Source organism: Schistocerca gregaria, chromosome 3 (assembly GCF_023897955.1).
Source record: "Schistocerca gregaria isolate iqSchGreg1 chromosome 3, iqSchGreg1.2, whole genome shotgun sequence".
NCBI lineage: Eukaryota > Metazoa > Arthropoda > Insecta > Orthoptera > Acrididae > Schistocerca > Schistocerca gregaria.
Window position 1 is genome coordinate 859,573,862 of NC_064922.1, and position 18,659 is coordinate 859,592,520.

General features: G+C 45.1%; 1 protein-coding gene across 1 annotated transcript in view; it reads left to right on the plus strand.

Moving 5' to 3' along the window:
* Positions 1-18,659, plus strand: part of LOC126355632 (cGMP-specific 3',5'-cyclic phosphodiesterase) — a gene marked incomplete at its 3' end in the record, with an annotated part of 1,336,169 nt that overhangs the window by 1,022,837 nt on the left and 294,673 nt on the right. The window contains exon 9 of the mRNA XM_050005998.1: positions 331-420. Within this exon, the coding sequence (XP_049861955.1) occupies positions 331-420 (90 nt within the window). The remainder of the gene's footprint in view (positions 1-330; positions 421-18,659) is intronic.

The following is an 18,659-nucleotide window of genomic DNA, read 5'->3' on the forward strand; positions in this document are numbered from 1 at the left end:
AACTGACGCATGTAATGAGTGGAAACGTCTACAGGAAGTCTTTACTTTGCATTGGACGGCAAATGACTCGTGATAATGATGATGATGGATTATTAATTTGTGCGTTGAGATATCTCTACAACCTTCCACACTCTTTTTTCTATAGTACTTATATTTATGACCTTTACTTTTAATTCACCTGTTTTTTGTTGCGAAAGATACGAGGATAAATCATACAGATAATCTTAGAAATCATATCAATGTTTTTTGATCTACCTAATATCTTTCCCCCGTATTGTGCAGACAGCAGAACCAGTCCGTCACACCCCGCGGCGTTTTCGTGTTTTGCAGGTGTTCCAGCGCTACCTCACCTTCTGCGGCATCGGCATCCAGAATGCGCAGCTGTTCGAGATGTCCGTGCTGGAGTTCCGCAGGAACCAGGTGAGAACTCGCCTGATCTCATCCGATCTGATCTGCAAGTGAAATCTCCCCTCCCCTTTCTCTCTCTACCGCGCAGCTTCATGTAAATTAATCTCATGCAGACCCGACTGCTAAAGCTAAGCTCCTGTTTTAATGGCCGGCGCTTTCAAAGTGCTGTGACCTTTCCCCAAGCAACTTTAATGTCAATCCAGGCTGAGTGTGTCCCTAAGTCTCACCCACTGAACCTCCGCCCCCGATTCGACAAAAATGGAACTCCCGTGCATCAAACAGCTTGAAACATCTTATTGCTTTACAAACGAGATAACGTAATACAATTTTGGCGATAAGCATATAAAACAGTTATGATTGAAGACCTGAAACCCAAACTGTCTCTGTTTTATTAGTTTCACATTATGCACTACTGGCCATTAAAATTGCTACACCAAGAATAAATGCAGATGATGAACGGGTATTCAGTGGACAAATATATTATACTAGAACTGACATGTGATTATATTCTCGAGCAGTTTGGGTGCATAGATCCTGAGAAATCAGTACCCAGAACAATCACCTCTGGCCGTAATAACGGCCTTGATACGTCTGGGTATTGAGTCAAACAGAGCTTCGATGGCGTGTACAGGTACAGCTGCCCATGCAACTTCAACACGATACCACAGTTCTTCAAGAGTAGTGACTGGCGTATGGTGACGAGCCAGTTGCTCGGCCACCATTGACCAGACGTTTTCAATTGGTGAGAGATCTGGAGAATATGCTGGCCAGGGCAGCAGTCGAACATTTTCTGTATCCACAAAGGCCCGTACAGGACCTGCCACATGCGGTCGTGCATTATCCTACTGAAATGTAGGTTCTCACAGGGATCGAATGGAGGGTAGAGCCACGGGTTGTGACATCTGAAATATAACGTCCACTGTTCAAAGTGCCGTCAGTGCGAACAAGAGGTGACCGAGACGTGTAACCAATGGCACCCCACACCATCATGCCGGATGATACGCCAGTATGGCGATGACGAATATACGCTTCCAATGTGCGTTCACCGCGATGTCGCCAAACACGGATGCGACCATCATGATGCTGTACACAGAACCTGGATTCACCCGAAAAAAATGACGTTTTGCCATTGGTACACCCAGGTTCGTCGTCGAGTACACCATCGCAGGCGCTCCTGTCTTTGACACAGCGTCAAGTGTAAGAGCAGCCATGGTCTCCGAACCGATAGTTCATGCTGCTGCAAACGTCGTCGAACTGTTCGTGCAGAAAGTTGTTCTCTTCCAAACGTCCCCATCTGTTGACTCAGGAATCGAGACGTGGCTGCACGATCCGTTAGAGCCATGCGCATAAGACCACTATCATCTCTACTGCTAGTGATACGAGGCCGTTGGGATCCAGCACGGCGTTTCGTATTACTCTCCTGAACCCACCGATTCCATATTCTGCTAACAGTCGTTGGATCTCGAGCAACGAGATACGGTAAACTGCAATCGCGATAGGCTACAATCCGACTTTTATTAAAGTCGGGAACGTGATGGTACGCATTTCTCCTCCCTGCACGAGGCATCACAACAACGTTTGACCAGGCAACGCCGGTCAAATGCTGTTTGTGTATGAGAAATCGGTTGGAAACTTTCCTCGTGTCAGCATGTTGTACGCGTCGCCACCGAAGCCAACCTTCTGTGAATGCTTTGAAAAGCTTATCATTTGCATATCACAGCATCTTCTTCCTGTCGGTTAAATTTCGCGTCTGTAGCATGTCATCTTCGTGGTGAAACAATTTTAATGGCCAGCAGTGTATTTACACTTTGTTGGAAATCACAAAGTGCTCTTATTATCAGTGTATGACCATAGTCTCGGTAAACTGCGCTGCGTTTTAATTAAAGCCGTCCGCAGCTCGTGGTCGTGACGTAGCGTTCTCGCTTCCCACGCCCGGGTTCCCGGTTTCGATTCCCGACGGGGTCACGGATTTTCTCTGCCTCGTGGGGACTGGGTGTTGTGTGATGTCCTTACGTTAGTTTGGATTAAGTAGTTCTAAGTTCTGGGAGACTGATGACCATAGATGTTTAGTCCCATAGTGCTCAGAGCCATTTTTTAATCAAAACTATGTCTTTTCGGGCCAGTGTTTATGATGTCACATATCCTAAACTGTGAGTTGTAGAATCATATACACTGACGTACAAAAACCCAACACCAAGAAATAATTTATGTAGAGTAGTGAAATTTCGGCAACGGTGACGAATAAAAATGGCAACACTAAAAATTATTAATGTAGTGTAACGAAATTTCGGGAATACATTTGTCTAGGTAATATATGTAAGTAATTGACATCGTAAGATCACTGGTTAATGTAAGCACGAGATAAGCCACTGCAAACGTGAACCGCTGGTACATTAATAACAGTATGAACTCCCAGAGTGTTGAATGCAAGCAAACAGCCGTGCATGCATTGTGTTGTACTGGTGCCGGATGTCAGTATGTGGGATGCAGTTCCATGCCTGTAGCACTTGGTCGGTCAATACAGGGACGGTTAATGCTGCTTGTGAATGACGTGGGAGTTGTCCGATGACGTCACATGTTTGCTCGAATAGAGGCAGATCTGGTGATCGAGCGGGTCAAAGGAATAATATATCGACACACTGTATAACGTGTTGGGTTGCAACAACGGTATCGAAGCCAGGGTTATCCTGTTGGAAAACACACATTGGAATGCTGTTCATAAGTGGCAGCACAACAGGTCACATCACAAGGTTCTAATGGCTCTGAGCACTATGGGACTCAACTTCTGAGGTCATCAATCCCCTAGACTTGGAACTGCTTAAACCTGACCAACCCAAGGACATCACACACATCCATGCCCGAGGTAGGATTCGAACCTGCGAGCGTAGTGGTCGCGCGGTTCCACACTGAAGCGCCTAGAACCGCTCGGCCACACCGGCCGGCTCGCATCACATGATTGACGTACAGATTTGCAGTCAGAGTGTGTGGTATAACCACGAAACAGCACCCCAGACCATAACTCCAGGTGTAGGTCCATCGTGTCCAGGACGCAAACAGTTTGGTTGCAGACGCTCAGCTATCATCCTCCTAAGCAACACAAGGCCATCAATGGTACCGAGGTAGACGTGGCTTCCACTGGAAGAAACAGACTTCCATTCCGCGCTCCAATGAGCTCACGCTTGACGCCACTGAAGTCGCAAACGGTGGGGGGGGGGGGGGCGGGGTCAATGGAATGCACACAAGAGGGCGTCTGGTTCAGAATTGTACTTAAAAGTAACCGATTTGTAACAATTCATCGTGTCACAGTGTTACCAACTGCTGCTCAACCTGCTGCTGCAGATGCAGTGCGATGAGTGAGAGCTATGCTCCGAATACGACGGTGTTCCCTCTCGGCAGTGCCAGGTGGCCGTCCGGTGGTAGGAATCGTGGGCAGCGGCTTCATTCCTGCCAAGTCTTTCTGCAGTGTCGCGAGAGGAACACCCAGCTTCTCGCAGGCCTGCTACATGACGCCGTTCAAGCTCAGTGAGCTGTTGATAACGGTGTCTTCGTCGTCTCAGAGGCATCTTAAATAACATCAAGAAGTCTTTCGACATCCTTCCTCACAAGCGTTTTCTAATCAAACTGCGTGCCTACGGTGTATCGCCTCAGTTGTGCGACTGTATTCATGATTTCCTGTCAAAAAGGTCACAGTTCGTAGTAATAGACGGAAAGTCATCGAGTAAAATACGCTCCTGGAAATAGAAATAGGAACACCGTGAATTCATTGTCCCAGGAAGGGGAAACATTATTGACACATTCCTGGGATCAGATACATCACATGATCACACTGACAGAACCACAGGCACATAGACACAGGCAACAGAGCATGCACAATGTCGGCACTAGTACAGTGTATATCCACCTTTCGTAGAAATGCAGGCTGCTATTCTTCCATGGAAACGATCGTAGAGATGCTGGATGTAGTCCTGTGGAACGGCTTGCCATGCCATTTCCACCTGGCGCCTCAGTTGGACCAGCGTTCGTGTTGGACGTGCAGACCGCGTGAGACGACGCTTCCTCCAGTCCCAAACATGCTCAATGGGGGACAGATCCGGAGATCTTGCTGGCCAGGGTAGTTGACTTACACCTTCTAGAGCGCGTTGGGTGGCACGGTATACATGCGGACGTGCACTGTCCTGTTGGAACATCAAGTTCCCTTGCCGGTCTAGGAATGGTAGAACGATGGGTTCGATGACGGTTTGGATGTACCGTGCACTATTCAGTGTCCCCTCGACTATCACCAGAGGTGTACGGCCAGTGTAGGAGATCGCTCACCACACCATGATGCCGGGTGTTGGCCCTGTGTGCCTCGGTCGTATGCAGTCCTGATTGTGGAGCTCACCTGCACGGCGCCAAACACGCATACGACCATCATTGGCACCAAGGCAGATGCGACTCTCATCGCTGAAGACGACACGTCTCCATTCGTCCCTGCATTCACGCCAGTTGCGACACCACTGGCGGCGGGCTGCACGATGTTGGGGCGTGAGCGGAAGACGGCCTAACGGTGTGCGGGACCGTAGCCCAGCTTCATCGAGACGGCTGCGAATGGTCCTCGCTGATACCCCAGGAGCAACAGTGTCCCTAATTTGCTGGAAAGTGGCGGTGAGGTCCCCTACGACACTGCGTAGGATCCTACGGTCTTGGCGTGCATCCGTGCGTCGCTGCGGTCCGGTCCCAGGTCGACGGGCACGTGCACCTTCCGCCGACAACATCGATGTACTGTGGAGCCCTCACGCCCCACGTGTTGAGCAATTCGGCGGTACGTCCACCCGGCCTCCCGCATGCCCACTATACGCCCTCGCTCAAAGTCCGTCAACTGCACATACGGTTCACGTCCACGCTGTCGCGGCATGCTACCAGTGTTAAAGACTGCGATGGAGCTCCGTATGCCACGGCAACTGGCTGACACTGACGGCGGCGGTGCACAAATGCTGCGCAGCTAGCGCCATTCGACGGCCAACACCGCGGTTCCTGGTGTGTCCGCTGTGCCGTGCGTGTGATCATTGCTTGTACAGCCCTCTCGCAGTGTCCGGAGCAAGTATGGTGGGTCTGACACACCGGTGTCAATGTGTTCTTTTTTCCATTTCCAGGAGTGTAGAAGTAATATCCGGTGTTCCCTAAGCATAGGCCCTTTATTGTTGCTGATCTATATTAACGACATATGACTCAATCTGAGTAGCCGTCTTAGATTGTTTGCTAACGATGCTGTCATTTACCGTCTTGTAAAGTTATCAGATGATGAAAACCACTTGCATAATATTTAGATAAGATATCTCTATGGTGCGAAAAGTGTCAATTGACCCTGAATAAAGTAAAATGCCAAGTTATTCACGTAAGTACTAAAAGAAATCAGGTAATTTTCGATTACGCGATTAGTCACACAAATCTGAGGGCTGTATATTCAACCAAATACTTAGGGATCACAATTACAAATAACCTAAATTGGAATGATCACGTGGATAATATTGTGGGTTGAGCAAACCAAAGACCGTGATTCATTGGCAGAACACTTAGAAGGTGCAACAGGTCTACCAAAGAGACTGCTTACACTACGCTTGTCCGCCCTATCCTGGAGTATTGCTGTGCGGTGTGGGGTGCGCACCAGGTGGGACTGACGGATGACATCGAAAAAGTACAAAGAAGGGCAGCTCGTTTTGTATTATCGCGAAATAGGGGAAATAGTGTCACAGACAAGATACGTGAACTGGAGTGGCAATCATTAAAACAAAGGCGTTTTTCGTTGCGACGGGATCTTCTCATGAAATTTGAAACACCAGTTTTCTCCTCCGATTGCGAAAACATTCTGTTGGCACCCACCTACATAGGGAGAAATGATCATCACGATAAAATAAGAGAAATCAGAGCTTGCACGGAATAATTTAAGTGCTCGTTTTTCCCGCTTTCCGTTCGAGAGTGGAACGGTAGAGAGACAGCATGAAGGTAGTTAATTGAACCCTCTGCCAGGCACTTTATTGTGAATAGCAGAGTAATCACGTAGATGTAGATCAAATCACAATGTACATTCTCAAAGGTAACTAACGGTTACGACCGCTACAGCGCTTATTTTAAGCAAACTTGATTTTTATTCTCATAGCGGTGCACTTGAAGGGACGTCAGTTTTCAGATGTAGAAATACGCCTATCATCTTTCGTTTATCTCACAAAACTCCTGCCTTATGACGGGATTTTCTTCCCCTCACTGTAGTTGTACAGATACACTCAGTGGTATATATGGATATTGTTTGAAAATTGTGCTCCGAATAGAGTAGATAGTAAAGGAGTGGGGGCTTAAAAAATTTAAACTTCATGTCTGATGCCGAGGTTTTACTGCACGAACAGTGGAAGTGTAGCAAGCATTAAACTTTTTTCTTTGGATTATTTGTGGGGGTTTCAGCTAGGAAAAGTTTCGAAATTATGTGCAAAGATCGTTGCAAGTCGCAAAGCGATCTCATTTACAAATATTGGATGAATATAGCGTGTGTAATTTGCGCGCCATGAGCTATCCCCTGCCTCAAGACATGTACAATTTTCAAACCTTAATACCTGGCATATTATGTTAAACCTCTAACTTAATATCATATTAACACCTCTTAATGAGCGTATTATGACAGAATCTCAGAATTTTAAATTCGGTCAGTAAATATATGAAACCATGAAAATCATATATTTTCTTGACTCTGAGAATCTTTAGATAGACAATCTGTGATTGGAATTGGTCGAATTTTAGCTGTTTAATAATATAGACAGCACTATCATTCCTCACTTCATTGCACTTCCTCGTTGATCGGTCTTCACATCTCACTCTCTCTTTCTATCACCTCTGGACTGAGCCTGGCGCAGTGTGCTATATTCGACCTCCTGCTGTCTCTTACGCCTCCTGCTTCATCTTTGCTACCCCTCCTCCACAGAACATGCAGATACTTGTTAGCATGCATCCAAATACCCTGCTTTTCCCTTCCAACAAGATGTGACCTCTCTGTCCTTCCTCCGTGAGGAAGGAACTTACACTTCCAAAAGCTAGGATGGTTTTCTTTCTACTTTTACATATGTGTCCACATCTGGCCAGCCATTTTGTCTCGTAATTATATATTTCCTCTGTTGAATTTTCCATTTGATACGAACGCCCTCCGTTTGTAGCACTTCTTAGATCAGCTAAGTTGTATGAGTTGCGCATAGACTCCCGGCAAAAGAAAAATATCGTGAAAGGCACTACGTAATAAAAGGTCAGTCTGTCTTATCTGTCGAGAAATGGTGTCACTCGGTCTGTATTCAGTTTGGCGCTCTTTCTTTGTCTCAATAATTGACAGGGGGAATATAAAATCACGACTCATCAAAGAACAAAACGCAGCTTTACTCGACTGCTTCCTTCCGTAAACGTCCACAGGTCTACATGTCCGGGTATTTAGGCGTTCTCTTACTAATCATATTATCGTCCTTCGTGGACATGAACCACAACCACGAAGACAACTGGTGTTATTTCCGTATCGGCATTTAGCGTCCCGCTGTGTTTTGCTAATCTCGCTGCAGGTGAGTGCCTTTCGGCGAGCTCTCGCAATTGCTCTGAGCAACAGGTAACGCCTGGCGTTCGCCACTGGCTGTAATCCACCGTGGCCGATCAGGCCTTTGTACTCTTTGATTATCCCCCGCACTTTGAAAGGGAGCCCCCAGCGGCGAAATCACACAGCGTTTCGCTCAAACAGCATGTGTGAGCAATTTAACTACAAACGGCTCACCAAGCAATAGATCCGGGCAAACTGTGTTACTCTGATACGGCGTCAGTACGACCTGCATCGAACCAAACATTACTTCAACAACTACACCAACTAGCCATTTTATAACTTTATTTATCACAACAAGTCTTTAATTTTTCATTTTCACACATTTACTTTGTTGTACATATAGGCTTAGTGCAGCAACGGAACTTCAGGTAGCATAAATATAACACTAACTTCTTGGATGAATCACATCAGCCGGCCGCGGTGGTCTAGCGGTTCTAGGCGCTCAGTCCGGAGCCGCGCGACTGCTACGGTCGCAGGTTCGAATCCTGCCTCGGGCATGGATGTGTGTGATGTCCTTAGGTTAGTTAGGTTTAAGTAGTTCTAAGTTCTAGGGGACTGATGACCATAGATGTTAAGTCCCAGAGCCATTGAAAGACATCAAAATATGGTATGCAAAAGAAAATTCATGATAAGCTACCCCTAGTGATTACGGTACCTTCATAGTACCTGAGTAAATGAATATTACACCATACCTACTTCAGTGTTTCCATTCATTGACTTGCTGGTATATGGTCGTCAACATCAACTCCAATAACACAACTAATTTCAGTAGCATCTTACGAAAGAATACGAAAATCGTGAGTTCAATTCTGGTGTTCCCGATGTAAACAAACGTATATTTGTCGACCACTGACGAATGCTCTGCTGTGAGTATAAAATTGCGCCAGAGAGAAAAATAATACTGAAAGAAGGAGCGACATGATACAGAATGAATGCAGTTGCATCTGGTTAAAAGTAAGAAATTAATATACAACTGAGGGAAAACTAGGCAGCTAAGAAATTGTTGCTTTACACAAGACAGCTGCAGCATCAAAAACACAAGCGACATGCTCTTGCTGAAGAAAAATGTATGACTATTTTAAGCCAATTGAAGAATAAAGATAACCCGAAACCTATCTTGGCATAAATAAAGTTAAAAAATGGCTGAAGAGTGCAGCTTTAAAAGTAATTTAATCCGTACCCACAGAACTCAAAGGCCATTATCACGGACAAATTAATGTGTTTAACATCGACCGTCTTTGACAACGCACGAGAATCTGTTTCTTTTTTATTTATAATGATATATCCTCGGGTATTTCAAGTATGAAATCTAAAGATACTATTAGACAAAAGCGTGTTGTAAGAATAATGTGCATATATCGTCTACGATGATGTCGTTATAGCAACTATGATAACGAAAATTAATAAATCAGTCAAGAAGGCTAGGAGAGTGTTTCTGCTAGATAGAGCAGATAAGCAGATATTAACATCTCACTTAGACAGTGAAATGTCATCACTTATTTCCAGTAACGTGGGTGTAGAGGAATTATGGTCAAAATTTAAACAGATTGTAAATCGTGGTCTGGAGAGTTATGTTCCTAGCAAGTGGATAAAGGATGGAAAAGATCCACTATGGTTTAAATTCGGAGGATGCTGAAGAAATGGCTCTGAACACTATGGGATTTAACTGCTGAGGTCATCAATCCCCTAGAACTTAGAACTACTTAAACCTAACTAACCTAAGGACATCACACACATTCATGCCCGAGGCAGGATTCGAACCTGCGACCGTAGCGGTAGCCACTCCGGCCGGCGATGCTGAAGAGGTAGAGAGGCTGTTGCACTCTCAGTACAAAAACGAACGCATAAATGACTACCAGCGAAGGTTAGTAGAGACTCGAGCGCCAGTGAAAAGAACTATGCACGAGGTGTACAACAACTACTACCGTCACACATTAGCAAAAGGTCTGGCAGAGAAGCCGAGAAAATTCTGGTCCTATGTAAAATCGCTAAACTGATCCAAAGCTTCCATTCAATCCCTTGTTCGCCAGTCTGGTGTGGCAGTTGAAGATAGCAAATAGAAAGCCGAAGTTTTAAATTTCACGTTCAAGTAATCGTTCACACGGAAGAATCGCTCAAACATACCGTCATTTGACCATCGGACAGATTACTTTGCGGATGACATATGGATAAGCATCCCTGGTATAGAAAAACAACTGAAAGAGATGAAAGCAAATTAATCCCCTAGTCCGGATGGAATCCCAGTTCCATTTTACAAAGAGTACTCAACGGTATTGGCCCCTTACCTAGCTTGCAGTTTTCGCGAATCTCTGGCCAAGCGCGAAGTCACAAGCGACTGGAAAAAAACGCAGGTGACTCCAGTACATAAGAAGGCTAAAAGAACGGACCTGCAAAATTAAAGACCAATATCCCTAACTTCTGTTTGCTGTAGAAGCTTGCACATGTTCTCAGTTCGGATATAATAAACTTCTTTTGAGATTGTGAAAATTATGTCCACGAATCAGCATGGTTTTGGAAAGCAGCTCTCGTGTGAAACTCAGTATTCCCTTTTCTCACATGGTATGCTGCGAACAGTGGGTGAAGGACAAAAGGCAAATTCCATATTTCTAGATTTCCGGAAAGCATTTGACATGTGCCACATTTCAGTGATATGTGAGAAGCTCGAAAACTTCTTAAATAATAGAATCCAGTATGTTGTCCTCGACGGCGGATGTTCACCAACGACTAGAGTACCGTCGGGAGTGCCTCAAGGAACTGTGATGGGACCGCTGTTGTTGTCTATGTACACCATTAAAACTGCTACACCAAGAAGAAATGCAGATGATAAACGGGTATTCATTGGAAAAATATATTATACTAGAACTGACATGTGATTACATTTTCACGCAATTTGGGTGCATTGATCCTGAGAAATCAGTACCCAGAACAACCATATCTGACCGTAATAACAGCCTTTATACGCCTGCGCATTGAGTCAAACACAGCTTCGGTGGCGTTTACACGTACAGCTGCCCATGGAACTTCAACATCATACCACATTTCATCAAGAGTAGTGACTGGCGTATTGTGATGAGCCAGTTGCTCGGACACCATTCAAGAGACGTCTTCAATTGGTGAGAGACCTGGAGAATGTGCTGTCCAGGGCAGCAGTCGAACATTTTCTGTATCCAGAAAGGCCCGTACAGAACCTGCAGCGCGCGGTCGTGCATTATCCTTCTGAAATGTAGGGTTTCGCAGGGATCGAATGAGGGTAAAACCATGGGTCGTAAAACATCTAAAATGTAACGTCCACTGTTCAAAGTGCCGTCAATGCGAACAAGATGTGACCGAGATGTGTAACCAGTGGCACCCCATACCATCACGTCGGGTGATACGCCAATGTGCTTCCAATCTGCGTTCACCGCGATGTCGCCAAACACGGATGCGACCATCATGATGCTGGATGCATCCGAAAAGGTGATGTTTTGCAATTCTTGCAATTCGTCGTTGAGTACCCCATCGCAGGCGCTGCTGTCTGTGATGCAGCGCCACGGCTAACCGCAGCCATGGTCTCAGAGCTGATAGTCCATGCTGCTGCAAACGTCGTCCAACTGTTCGAGCAGATGGTTGTTGTCTTGCAAACGTCCCCATCTGTTGACTCAGATCTGCACGATCCGTTACAGCCATGCGGTTGAGATGCCTGTCATCTAGACTGCTAGTGATACGATGCCGTTGGGATCCAGAACGGCGTTCCGTATTACCCTCCTGAACCCACCGATTCCGTATTATGCTAACAGTCATTGGATCTCGACCAATGCTAGTAGCAATGTCGCGATACGATAAACCGCAATCGCGATAGGCTACAATCCGACCTCTATCAAAGTTGGAAATGTGATGGTACGCATTTCTCCTCCTTACACGAGGCATCACAACAACGATTGACCAGGCAACGCCGGTCAACTGCTGTTTGTGTATGACAAACCGGTTGGAAACTTTCCTCATGTGAGCACTTTGTAGGAGTCGCCACCGGCGCCAACCTTGTGTGAATGCTCTGAAAAGCTAGTCAGTTACATATCACAGTATCTTCTTCCTGTCGGTTAAATTTCGCGTCTGTAGCACGTCATCTTCGTGTTGTAGCAATTTTAATGGCCAGTTCAAAATGGTTCAAATGGGTCTGAGCACTGTGGGACTTAACATCTGTGGTTATCAGTCCCCTAGAACTTAGAACTGCTTAAACCTAACTAACCTTAGGACATAACACACATCCATGCCCGAGGCAGGATTCGAACCTACGACCTTGGCGATCGCGCGGCTCCAGACTGAAGCGGATAGAACCGCTCGGCCACTCCGGCCGGCTAATGGCCAGTAGTGTACATTGTACATAAATGATGTGGCGGACAGAGGGGGCAGCAATCTGCGGTTGTTTGCCTACGATACCGTGATGAACGGTAAGGTGGCGAAGTTGAGTGACCGCAGGAAGACACAAGACGACATAGACGAAATTTCCAGTTGGTATGATGTGGAAAAATGTAAGTTAATGCGGATGAGAAGGAAGATGAACCCTGTAATATTCGGATACATTATTACTAGCGTCCTACTTGACACAGTCATGTCGTTTGAATATCTGGGCGTAACGTTGCAGAGCGATACGTGGGGGAACGAGCATGTGAGAACTGTGGCAGGGAAGGCGGATAGTCGTCATCGGTTTGTTGGGAGAATTTTAAGAAAGGGTGGTTCATCTGTAAAGGAGACCGTACATAGAACGCTGGTTCTTTGAGTACTGCTATATGGTGGTGGCTAGTGTTTAACGTCCCGTCGACAACGAGGTCATTAGAGACGGAGCGCAAGCTCGGGTTAGGGAAGGATTGGGAAGGAAATCGGCCGTGCCCTTTCAAAGGAACCATCCCGGCATTTGCCTGAAACGATTTAGGGAAATCACGGAAAACCTAAATCAGGATGGCCGGAGAAGGGATTGAACCGTCGTCCTCCCGAATGCGAGTCCAGTGTGCTAGCCACTGCGCCACCTCGCTCGGTGAGTACTGCTAGTGTGTCTGGGATCCGTACCAGGCTGGACTGAAGGAAGACCTCGAAGCAGACCAGAGGCGGGCTGCTAGATTTGTTACCCGTAGGTTATAACAACACGTAAGTGTGACAGAGATGCTACGGGAACTCAAATGGGAATCCCTGCATGGAAGACGACGTTCTTTTCGACAAACACTATTGAGAAAATTCAGAGAACCGACATTTTTTGAAGCTGACAGTCGAAGTATTCCACTGCCGGCAACGTACATTGCACGTAATGTTCAAAAATGGTTCAAATAGCTCGGAGCACTATGGGACTTAACTTCTGAGGTCATCACTCCCCTAACCTAAGGACATCACAAAGATCCATGCCCGAGGCAGGATTCGAACCTGAGACCGTAGCGGTCGCGCAGTTCCAGATCGTAGCGCCTAGAACCGCTCGGCCACACCGGCCGGCTTCACGTAAGGACCACGGCGATAAGATACGAGGTACAAGGGCTCATACGGAGGCGTACAGATGGTCGTTTCTCCCACGCTCTATCTGCAAGTGGAACGGGAAGGGAAATGACTACTGGTGGTATAGGGTACCCTCCGCCACGCACCGTACGGTGGCTTGCGGAGCATCTGTGTAGATACAGATGTAGAATCATCTTGCATAAAAATATGTAACTTCACTACATACACGTTCGCTCACGAACTTTGTTTTAAACAATCCACAGTTATTCTCGAAATAAAATAAGAATAGTTACAAAGTTATAGATTGTGGTTAACTCAGAAATGGAAGAGTAACGTTGGAGCTAAAATAATTCATTTCACAGACAGGAAAGCTAAATTTCAAACCGGGATACAAAATTTAATTTTGGACACCTGCTTCTATAGATTTTTAACTTGTTTACTTCCTAACTTCAATTGTTTAATAATGTTTTAAACTATTATCTATATTCATCTATAAAAGGTTACTGTGTAGCCATATTTAAAGATTATATCGGGCACACTGTCTGTTTGGTAGATCCATAGTGAAGATGTTCTCGAGGATACGGAATATGTCAGTGAAACTAAAACAAAATGCTTATTTACGAAAGCTCACAGGACACTTCGTCTGACCGGTACTGGAACAGCAGCTGCTACATTATTTACAACAGTGCTGATACCTTCCGCTTTATATATTAGTTTTTATTTAATTGGCACCGTTTTTGGTTGAACAGCTAACCATCTTCAGGACCCTCTGTAACTAACAGTAATCTTGGGTGTCTTTCGTCCGTGGTATGTACGACTGTACGGCAGCAACTTAAACGGTAGTGGGAAGTAAGGTCTTAAGATGGTTGGTTGGTTGGTTTATAGGGGGAGGGGGCAGGGACCAGACTGCTTGGTCATCGGTCCCTTGTTCCTATAAAACAAATCCAGGAGGGAGGCAATAAAACATACAAGACTTTTCACACAGAACCTGGAGAAAAGAAAAAACCACAACAACTACAAAAAGAAAACAAACACTACAGTGGACAAAAGAAGACAAGAGAAACCACATGTAGACGCAAGAAACAGGTAGAAAGGATTAAATCAGTAGAGCAGACGTTATCTCAAGACCTTACTTCCTACTACCAATTAGATGGATGCCATACGGCCGAACATATCACAGACGAACGACACCGAAGATTCTAGATCTTTACTGGAAGTACAATGGTGTTCTCCCATTCAAAATGTGGATACAATATGTTACAGAGGGTCCAGAAGATGGTGACTTGTTCCACCGAAGCCGGTCGAATTCGTGTAACAGTACTGTAAATACAGCGATCTAGATTGAAGTTAACAAGAAATAATCAGCCCTGATGACATGTTTCTTTTTTAAACGATTAACTATAATGGTAACCAGTTTCAGCCTTACCATTACATACATCTGAAATGTTAATGACATTTCTAATAGAGGGAATCAGGAACAAAAAACAAAGAAGTGACATTAACATGTACAAGCACAGTAAATGTTGTAACAACATACAGAACGTTTATATCATTAGGTGCTGTGAAGCGACGCCAGGTCGAGCACGATCGGATGTCAAGAGGCAAGTTCGTGGAATGTCGAATGGCGTAGGAACGCTAAGCCTTAAACAGGTGAAGCTCCAGCCATCGGCTACTGCTTGACCACGGAAGGAGATAATGAAGCTTTTCATACGATCACGACGTATTAAAAACCCTAGAATAATCAGTCTGGGAGCATTGTAAAAGAAAAAGTATGAAATAGTAGCTTAAAATACTTATTTTTAATCAACGAATAAAAATCGGTTGGATGAAACATTACTGCCACCTTTGAGTACTATATGTAAATAATGACAAGATCGTGGAAATGTGATCGCTGTCGTAACTTCCACGGATGACCCTCCTGAATACAAAAATTACTGTTCAGATAAGAATTACCTTCACAACCTGGTACTTATTAATTTAGCCTGTAGAATGTGTGAAGATAATTCGTTCCTTTAAGTCAGACAGAACCGATGTAACACATAAAGTTCAAACAGCAACGCCGTAAGCAATATTCGTCACTTAATGACAACGAAAGGAGCTTCAAATACAATGCAAATGTGTATATGAGGTTACAGATGAGGTAATCAAAGTGCATCAGTTGAATGACAACCAGAACGTGTGATTTGTTGCATGCAGTCACGTGTTAACATCTCTCATACGTAATCGCTTCCAATTCATTGTTTATATCACATTATGTACCAGTAAACACTTTATCAGATTTCATTAATATGTATGGCAGCCAATAATCTTTCAATATGCAACACACATTTCCATAACAACAGCCGGCTGTGCTTTACCAAGTGACATGCACGCATAGAGTTCCTGATTTTTGTTACAATTGCTGCACGGAATACGCACCAATATGTGAAACATTTAGGGCTGTGAGCCTTATTGAGGACGACCGTTACTGGGATTAGTTCAGAACAGGTTGTTGGTGTATATGTGTAGACATTTCTACTGACTACTGAGCATAGTATACTAAATAACATCATTATTTACTTTATTTGCAGACTAATAATTAGAGCTATTAGTAGTACTATGTTTTAAGTTGGTTACTACCACCAAGAACATGTGGCCCAAGCAAGCTGTTAATGTGTATACACAGGGTGTTTCCGTAAGAGCGTGCAAAACTGTAACAGGACATAGGGAATGCCCCACTGAACAATTTGAGATACGGAACCTGGGGTCGGAAAAGCCAGCTCAAGAAGACACGCTTTGTCTAGCGTTATTTTTATCCAGCTTATACAACTAACAAGCATACAAGTGTACACGTACTGTTCTATTTCTTTACATGTACACTCTTTATCTCTGCAAAGAAACAAGGAGGATAAGCCCGATTACAAGAAAGTCATGATGCAGGTTTTGTTTACTTTACTTGTGCGTAAGATAGCTCTGTTGTATCCCAGTTACATGGTACCATGACAGGACGTGCTATGAATCAAGGACTGACTTATTCGTTACTCAGTGCCATTCAAAGACATACAGTGCAATAAGATGGAGCATTACAGGTACAGTATTTCCTGTCGTTGGATTGGAAGGGGGGGGGGGGGGGGGTCCTATTCCATGGCCTACGAGGCAACCTTACCTGAATCCGCTTTATTATTCCCTATGGGAATATCTAAAGTCACTTGTGTATGAAACCCCAGTGAGTGCGGAGGTGGGGTTAGTTGCCAGAGTTGTAGCTGCCTGTGATGTGATTCGAAAAACTCCAGGGATATATAGCAGGGTGCGTCAGAATCTTTTTCGCCTATGTCAAGACTGCATTGAGGTTAATGGCCGTCACATTGGCACATTTTGTAAGATACAGTACAGATGGTACGTTCATTGTGTCAACGATGGTCTTTTCAGTTAACTAATGCAAATAAGAAGTACACAGTAATGTAATTTTACTGCTAATTATCTCCTTAGCTTCGCTGAACCCAGGCACCCTACCTCACAGTCTTCACGAATAGTGGCATGACCCATTTCCCACCGGTCAGTCAACATTACAAGCTATACACCTCCTCGGAACATGCAAGTCCATTCCAATAGAACTGCTTCCCTAACAGTTTGTCCGCCTGCGTAGTTGAGTGATCGGCGCAGGTGAGTGTTGCCATCCTGGGGACCCGAGTTCGATTTCCAGCCGGATCGGAGATTTCATCCGCTCGAGGACTGCGTATTGAGTTGTTCTGATCATTTTATCATCTTCGATGCGCGAGTTTCCGAAGCGGAGTCAAATACGGCGAAGTTATAATTAAGCGGCAGTTTCTCACGGAGGTCCAGGGTGGGCTGTAATTATGGTACGGCAGCGAAACTTGGCAGATATGCTAACGCGTTAAAGCGGAAAGGATTTGCGCTGGAAGAAAACATTAGCTCCAATTGCGGGCACCAGGTGCAAACCTGACGCTGTACACTGTTTTTATGACGGTATGATGACCACGCTGTCGTCTGACAAGTCACAACGTGAGTGAACAGTGTGGCTGTCAACAAGAGAGACCACGAGCCGTTAGTGAAACTCTTTTATGTCAACGGCAGAAATTACAGCGCTGTACTGAGTGTCGCCCACTGAAAGATCTGAGGAGAGGCCCGATGTCTTTAATGGTTTAAAGAAGATGAGAATGAAATTCAAATACATGGGTAAGCTTGGAAGAGGCCGGCGTTTTGTACTATCGCGAAATATTGGAAATAGTGCCACAGAAATGATACATGAATTGTAGTGGCAATCATTAGAACAGAGGCGTTGTTCGTTGCGACGGGATCTTCTCATGAAATTTCAATCACCAGTTTTCTCCTCCGATTGCGAAAACATTCTGTTGGCATCTACCTACATAGGGAAAAATGATCATTACGATAAAATAAGAGAGATCAGGGCACGCACAGAAAAATTTAAGTGGTAGTTTTTCCCACTCGCCGTGCAAGAGTGGAACGGTAGAGAGACAGCTTGAAGGTGGTTTATTGAACCCTCTCCCAGGCATTTTATTGTGAATAGCAGAGTAATCACGTAGATGTAGATGTAGGTGTATCCCGGTGGAAGTTATTGTTGAGGTACAACTGCTGTAATCGAGTATGCACCACGAGCCCCGGGCAGTGGTAGCGTTCGTGCAGTGTCACGAAAACTGACCAACCCATGGTCAACACTGCGGGAAGTTTTGCGGCCTATTTTACACTGGTACCCCTAGAAGTTCCACATGGTACAGCAAATGAAAGCTTATGATAGACACCCACCGTTCTGAATTTCCTCTTCGGTTTCTGACACGGACCGAAGTCTATGACACGTGGCCGACAGTATTCTCTGAAGTGACGAGGCAGATTTTAAACTACATGGTGCAGTGAATACAAGGAATTGCAGAATTTGGGATAGAGTTAAACAGCTTGTTGTTCACAAAGAGCGACTGCACTCACTGTATGTGACTTTGTGATGTGAATTCAGAGGCACCTTATTCTCGGTCCGTCCTTCTTTGAAGAGTATACACCCAGAGGGCGGTGAGGCACGTCGGGTTCTTTGCACAGTGTAGAGACCTCCTTGTAGAGCGTGTTCAAAAATGGCTCTGAGCACTATGGGACTTAACTTCTGAGGTCAACAGTCCCCTAGAACTTACAACTACTTAAACCTAACTAACCTAAGGACATCACACACATCCATGCCCGAGGCAGG